General features: G+C 37.0%; 1 protein-coding gene across 1 annotated transcript in view; it reads right to left on the reverse strand.

Annotated features, from left to right (window-relative positions):
* The window catches only part of MFSD8 (major facilitator superfamily domain containing 8), a 52,987-nt gene extending 45,811 nt beyond the window's left edge, over positions 1-7,176 (reverse strand). Inside the window, exons 1-4 of the mRNA XM_006887577.1 lie at positions 7,091-7,176; positions 5,336-5,379; positions 2,517-2,757; positions 923-1,036 (exon numbers count right to left, since the gene is read on the reverse strand). Of these exons, the coding sequence (XP_006887639.1) occupies positions 923-1,036; positions 2,517-2,757; positions 5,336-5,379; positions 7,091-7,109 (418 nt within the window). The 5' untranslated portion in view covers positions 7,110-7,176. The remainder of the gene's footprint in view (positions 1-922; positions 1,037-2,516; positions 2,758-5,335; positions 5,380-7,090) is intronic.
* Positions 7,177-7,932: the final 756 nt, after the last annotated feature.

The raw sequence follows: 7,932 nt of genomic DNA on the forward strand, positions 1-7,932 counted from the left end.
TCTTCCCAATCACTTGTTATGCATCAGAGAGTTGGACAATGACCAAGGAGGATAAAAGGAAAATTGATGCCTTTGAGCTGTGGTGCTGGAGAAGAGTATTGAGAATACCATGGACTGCTAGGAAAACAAACAGATTTGTCCTGGAAAGGGTTAAACCGGGTGGCTCCTTGGAGGCAAGGATTCTGAGGCTCCGTCTAACATACTCTGGACATGTTGTGAGGAGAGATCTGTCCTTAGAGGGGGACATCATGCTTGGGAGGGTGGAGGGACAGCGCAGGAGAGGAAGGCCCTCTATGAGGTGGATTGATTCAGTGACTGGGATAATTGGGATGGGAGTGTCAGAGACAGTGCAATTGGCACAGGACAGAGCGGAGCTTAGGGCTGTTGTACACAGAGTCACTATGAGTCGCAGGCGACTCGACGGCACATAACAACAACAACAACATGGAGTTGTAGAGGCCTAGTGGCAAGAAGCTGCGCTGAAACCCCAAAGCCACACAGTTTGAGGCCATCAGAGGCTCTGCAGAAGGATGGGCAATCTCCTCCTGTGCGATTAACTGCCTCTGAAAACTCATTAGAGAGTCAGCTATGGGTCAGCTCCAACTTGATGGTACACAACAAGCAAAAGACATTAATGGATATGTTAGGCGAAGGGAAAGGGAGTTATACATTAAGGTATTGATTAGACATTATTTTTCATTCCATTAATCAATTGTAATTAACATGGTCTAAAATGTATATGAAGAATTCAATGTAAGCTCACTTCAACATTATAAATAAAAAAGATATGAATGATTGGATGAAACTGTTTACAATATTCTAAATGTATAGGATATGATTTGTAACCCTCAGTTAAAAAAATAATTTTTAAAACAAAATAGTTTGTTAAAATTCAGATAATGAAAATGTGAAGAACACCTACCTGGGCCAAGAATAAAACCTAATGCTTGACATATACTTGTGTTTGCCATGGCACTGGTTCTTTCCTGAAGAGAAGTAGCACCAGAAATATATGATCTAACAACTGCCACATTTCCTAGGAAAAAATATAACAGTTCAAAGTAAAAGAACATATTCAATTTACAAACAATCAATTTTAGTTGAAATTATATGGAAGAACAAATATTGGTCTAGGATACAATCACTATTTTCTCTTTATGAAACTAAAAGGCACTTAAGATAATTTTAATGAGAAAATGCATCAATTAATGGAATATATTACTTTCAATTATACAAAACCAGTTTAACGTGTACATATGATGAAATGTTATTATAGGAAGGCTAAACATTTGGTTCATTAAAAACGGAAAAAGCTCTTGGGCAAAAGGCATACTAGTAAATGCTATAACTTCTTTTTTTTAGATTTTTAGTACACTATAACTGTTCTTAAAAGGCGCATTGCCATGGGAAAGTCTGCTGTTAGGGACCTCTCTAAAGTACTGAAGAGAAATGGTGTCTCTCTGGAGACCAAGGTGCATCTGATCCAGACCATGGTCTTTGCAATAACTTGTTATGCATCAGAGAGTTGGACAATGACCAAGGAGGACAGAAGGAGAAATGATGCCTTTGAGCTTTGGTGCTGGAGAAGAGTATTGAGAGTACCATAGACTGCTAGGAAAACAAACAGATTCACCCTGGAAAGGGTTAAACCGGGTGGCTCCTTGGAGGCAAGGATTCTGAGGCTCAGTCTAACATACTTTGGACATGCTGTAAGAAGAGAGCAGTCCTTGGAGAAGAACATCATGCTGGGGAGGGTGGAGGGACAGCGCAGGAGGGGAAGGCCCTCTATGAGGTGGATTGATTTGGTGACTGGGATATTCGGTGATTGGGTTATTGGGATGGGAGTGTCAGAGATAGTGTGAATGGCACAAGACAGAGCAGAGTTTAGGGCTGTTGTACAACGGGTCACTATGAGTCGCGACTCGACGGCACATAACAACAACAGCAACATAACTGTTCTTAAAGGAAGGGTGTCACAAATTCTGTATGCATAGTACTGTACTTAGGACACAGAAAAAAAGCAAATTCCTAACTCACTATTTAGCTGAAAAGCTTTACTGAACAGCTATACATTCAAGAGACTGCTAGAGGTTGCAAATCATAAAGAATCCTAAAATGTCTCTAATTTAAAAAAAAAAATTTACCTTGTAAAGAGAAGAAGAAAAAAAGAAGAAAAAATTTACCCTCTAGAAAGAATGAAAACTGTGTAAGACAGTATAGAAGGTAGTACAGCAATACACCGGAGAAATCAAAGGTCCATAAGATGCAGAATACCTTGAGAAAATGTCATAGGAGAAGTAGAACTTAAAATGAATTTTGAAGGATAAAGAATAACAGAGATTCTAAATAATGAGAAACAAGCAAAGGCAAATTGATGAAAAACATTATAATGTGTAATTACAATGAGAGATCTGTTGTATATAAGGCTGAGGGAGAGGAGGGACAAGGTCAGATGCTTTAATGCAAAATTAACAAAACTGAACACACACACACATACATATACACATACATATTACCTGATCCAAATCCCACCAATCCACGGGCAGCCAACATGTAGTATTTATTATGAGAAGCTGGGGCATGGACATAGGCATAAAGGCAGTTGGCTGTGACTGAGATGAAGAGGGAAACAATAAGAGGTTCTTTTCTTGGCCTATAATTAGACCATAAACCAAATATAGGTGAAGCTACCATTTGGCCAATACTAAACGAAGCAATAACCCAGCCCAGAAAACTTGTATCAGCTGTCTGATCAATCTGCAGAAAAAAATATAATGCTTTAAGAATTGTTATCCAAGAAAGACAAAGCTTAAAACATACATACAGTTGTCATGTAAATTTTCAGTTAAAAAAGGAAGCACAGTAAATCTAACATACTGGTTTTATAGAACCACTACAGTAAGAGATTCAAACTTTTGGCATTATAGATACTTAATGTACAAACAACTCACTGTACACAAGGGGGAAATGCTTAGAAATGCTTTTAGAAAGATGATGAAAATACATGGTTCATAAAATTTCTGTTAACAATATAATCAGCCCTTACCTGAGTTGACATTTTGGAGTGCATGTTATATTTTTACCATGTCTCCAGTGTTGTGACCAAGTGTCAGATGCGAGGCCTTCCTGCCAGGCCTCAATGAATTCATATTGTTAACCATTCTTAAGTCCTTGTTGTTAGGTGCCATCAAGTCATGTATGACCCATAGTGACCTTGTGAACAACAGATGTGAACCCTGTCCTATCTTGTGCCATCCTCACACTTCTTGACATGCTAGAGCCTGTTATAGCAGTCACTGTGCCAGTCTGCCTTGTTGAGGGGCTTCCTCTCCTTCACCATCCCTCCACCTTTCTGAGCATGGTGTCCCTGTCCAAGAAGCAACAGTAAATTTAGACACAGCCTTAGTTGTGAGGATGGCACAGAGTCAGTCAGAGTTTCATTCTGTTGCGTGTAGGGTTGCTATAAATTGGAGCCAATTCAACATCTCCTAACTGCAGTGGGAAGGGAAGAAGACAAAATGGTGGATTTACTTCACAGTCCTTTTTCTAGGTTAAAATTTTCTGGTATTAAAAATTTGATTTTCTGAATTTTAATCATCCTCTGATTCTCCCTTCAACCTTTGTAAACACTTTAAAAATAATAGACTCTCACACCAGTGTCCTATCCCAAGTGATGGAGAAAAGGTCTTAATTTTCACAATAGCAATGAAAATATGGTACTAAGTTATTATATGTAATCTAAAAGAAAAAATATAAGAAAAAATTTTGTACATTATGTTGTTGTTCAGTGCTATAGAGTTGTAAACAACTCAAAGCAGACTATCCACTGTGTTTTCAGAGGCTGTAAATCACATGGGAGGAGACTGTCCATCTCTTTCCATGGAGCAAATGGTGGATTCAAACCATGTGCCTTTGTGTTCACAGCATAATATCAGGCCACCAGAACTCCACATTTTAATTTCTAAACATTCATAAACGATACCCAGTCTTTTTGTTGAAATAATATGACAATCTTAACTGTCTAGTGTAGGGGAGGTCAGCACACATTCCATAAAGGTATTACTACAGCATTTCTCAATTAATGATAATTACAAAGAAACATGGAAAGAGAAAATAGACTATTCTAACCTGAACTATAGGAAGGCGGCTTTCCAAGGTGACATGAAGATAAACCTTGAAGGATTAATAAAAGATAGTGGAAAAGAAAGGAGAAAGGGACTAAGAAAGAGAAAGAGCAATAGAAGGAAGGAAAATACTCCAAAAAAAAATAAAAAGAGACTAATGTGTGAAGACTTGAAAAGACTAGGTATACAAATGGAGGCATCAAATAAATTGTTGGCCAGATATCTAATATGGACCAAGTCAAGAGGAGCTAGGCTAAAATATGGACATACAGAGAGACAATCAAATGCCGGGAAAAGTCAACAATTAAGAAGCAAGTTGAGAAAGAATATAAAAGAGATTTTGAGAAGTAACTAAAACAAGAGGAAAACCAGGACAAAAATGTTTCATAGAAGCTAATGGGTTTCATTTAAGAAGTTGAAACAAGGTAGTAATATCAAACAAAAGGTAAAAATATCACATGCACTCCAAAATGTCAACTCAGGTAAGGGCTGTAAAGCATCTATATTATTAGCAAATATGTCACTGAAGTTCTTAACAAGAACAGATTCAGAGTAGAGGATTTACTCAGATTCCAATAGTTTAGTGAACAGGAAGTTGAGAAGTACAGAAGGACTCACTGAAGAACCTTATTGTTTAAATAAATACATCTCCAAATTATACACTAATTCTTATTAAGTTCATTGCCAGATATTTAAGATAAACTTGACAAGGCTTGAAGATCAGTTTATGTCAAGGCATCCACTAATCTTGAAATTTGTCAGTCCCTCTTTCTTCCCCATCTAATAACCACAGTATCAAAACTTACATATAATCTATTGTTTTCACAATGCAATTGGATGTTCCAAATTAATTATATAGAAATAGTATTAAATTATCCCACAGAAATATTATTTGTATATTTTTGGAATTCAGTGTTCAAGGTTTTTTTTTTAAAGGAGGAAGAGATGGGATTAAAAAAAAGTTCATTATTATGTCACCTTGATAATACTATTTCCCTGGTCTAGCAGGACTTCCATTTCAAAAGTGTCCTGGTTTACACAAAATTATTCTGATCATCTTATGTAAAAGCCTCCTTTAAGAAGTATCTTATTCTACTAAAAAAAAGAGTATACAGTACAATACTAAAGAGATCTTCAAGAAAACTCTTACTATGTAAGAGTTTGTTTCTACAGCTACTTAAGAGACGTACAAACAAACAAAATATACAAACCTTTTGGAGATATGGCCATATTGACATTATCACAATGGAAAACCCTATAAAGAGAATGTTATTTATACTTAAAATAATTTCATCATTATTACTGTTATAATTTTAAATTTCGATAGCTGCAAAAGGCTTCAGGCCTTTGGTTCATAAGGTCGCTGTGAGTTGTGTTCAATTCAAGGACAATCAACAACAACAAAAATACTATTATGATCACTATTACTATTATTGTATTACTAATGCAAGCTTGGAAGCAGGAGTGGCATGCAATTCCAAAATACCTTGCCTCCGAAAACCCTAAGAACTTGGAAAAATGATGAAAGATACACAAGTGTTCTGGTATTTCCTTCATTGAGTCGCTACGAGTTGTCTATGACTCGACGACACTTAACAACAACAACAACAAGACAATTCTTAAACTACAGCTTAGATTTTAAAATATCATGATAAATTGACAAACTTATGCACACAAACCCTAATTTATCAAGCAATGTGATGTTTATTTTTCAGAAGGAAAATAAAAACTTGAAAAGAAAATAATTATAATCTCTGACTATAATTAATCCAAGAAAACAGAAGCTCTTTTTTCAATGCTATATGTAAAATTTACTGAAAGTTTTGCTTAGTATTTTTATACCAAAAATTAATAGAGGAAAGGTACTAGTTATATGCACTACTTGTCCTCTCGTCTGTTGTTCAGGGGAGACAGCTGACCAAATGAAAGACAAAGAAGGACAATGACCACATAGAGGGGCAGTGGCTATAAAGAACCAGGATATTTTAAGTTGATGCTACATTTTACTGCTATGTTGTTGTTGTTGTGTACCATGAGTTGGAACTGACCCATAGTTGACCCTTGGGCGGGTTTTCAGAGGCACCTAATTGTGAGAGGAGACTGCCCATCCTTCTCTTACAGACCAGCTGGTGGACTTGAACTGAGAGCCTTCAGGATTGCAGTGCAGTTTTTCTTGCCAGTAAGCCACTAGAGCTCCCTATGTATGTTTATATTAACTGTTGTTGTTGTTGTTATGTGCCATCGAAGTTGCTTGCGACTCATAGCGACCCTATGTACAAGAGCTCTAAACGTCGTTCTATCCTGTGCCAATCTCGCTGTCTCAACCACACTCATTCCCACCACTCCACTCTCAGAATCAATCCATTCCATTGAGGGTCTTCCTTTCCTGCGCCGTCCCTCCACTCTCCCAAACATGATGTCCCTCTCCAAGGACCAATCCCTCCTTGCAACATGCCCAAAGTATGTCAGACGAAGCTTCAGAATCCTTGACTCCAAGGAGCATTCTGGCTTCACCCTCTCCAGGACAAACCTGTTTGTTCTCCTAGCAGACCACAGTATATTCAACACTCTTCTCCAGCACCACAACTCAAAGGTATCAATTCTCTTTCTATCATCCCTATTCACTGTTCAACTCTCTGATGCATAGCACATAATTGCAAAGTCTATAGCCTGGATCAGGTGCACCTTAGTCTCCAGCCTGACATCGTTGTTCTTCAGTACTCTTGAGAGGTCCCTCACAGCTGACTTTCCCAATTCAATTCCTCTCCTGATTTCCTGGCTGCTGTTACTAGGAGTGCTGACTGTGGAACCAAGTAAACTAAAACTGTTAACTATCTCAGTGTCTTCACCACCTATATTGATGCTGCCAATTGGTCCAGTGGTGAGAAGCTTTAATTAAAAATTATTTAAGTAGATGACATTTTGTTTCAATATTTGAAATTACACACAATTCTTAATGTACTTACCTACACTGCTGAGAAACATAGTAACATACAGAATCCTTATAGATCTCCATCGACTCTTACAATGGTCTTCAGTTTCTATAACATCACATTCTCTAGGTATAAAAAAGAAAAAGGTAATATAATTATTCTTCAAAAATCTTAGGATAAGAAGACAGAAAAGTAGAATATTCTAATTTTGGAGTTTACTGCAATAATTCCTCCATGTTTCCCACCACGTGTGCAAGGACAGTTCAACATAAGCAAAATAATTGGTAAAATCCAGCACATAAATAAAGTACCATATGATCATATCAATTACTGCAGAAAATGCATTTGACAAGACTCAATACCCTTTCCTGATAAAAAGACTCAACACAATAGTTGAAGGGAAAGGCCTCAGCATAGTTAATAACCTATATGCCAGCATTACTTTCCACAGAGAGAGATTACAGGTATTGCCCATGCAAATGGGAACCAGGTATTTCTTTTATAACAGAAATGAATAGAGGAAAGGTCACTCTTTATAGGCAGCACTAGTCTCCTATGCTTCTATGATGTTGAGGGAAGACAACTGCAGAAATACAAAGAAGGAGGAAAAAGATAACCTAGAGAAGGCAGTGGTTACACTCAATACTGCATTTAAATTCTTAACTAGTGCAACAAGAAGGGAGAAAATGGAATGCAAATTGGCAAAGAAGAAGTAAAACTATATTTGTAGATAATATCATTCTGTATTTGAAAGATCCCAAAGATTCAGCAAGCAAATGACAGTACCTAATTGACAAATTCAACAAAATGGCAGGCTATAAAATCAACATTAAAAACAAAACAAAAAACCACTAACAAAACTATGAAAATGAAAT

The sequence above is a fragment of the Elephantulus edwardii genome, unplaced genomic scaffold (genome assembly GCF_000299155.1).
Source record: "Elephantulus edwardii isolate Elephantulus edwardi_28Jun2011 unplaced genomic scaffold, EleEdw1.0 scaffold00058, whole genome shotgun sequence".
NCBI classification, from domain to species: domain Eukaryota; kingdom Metazoa; phylum Chordata; class Mammalia; order Macroscelidea; family Macroscelididae; genus Elephantulus; species Elephantulus edwardii.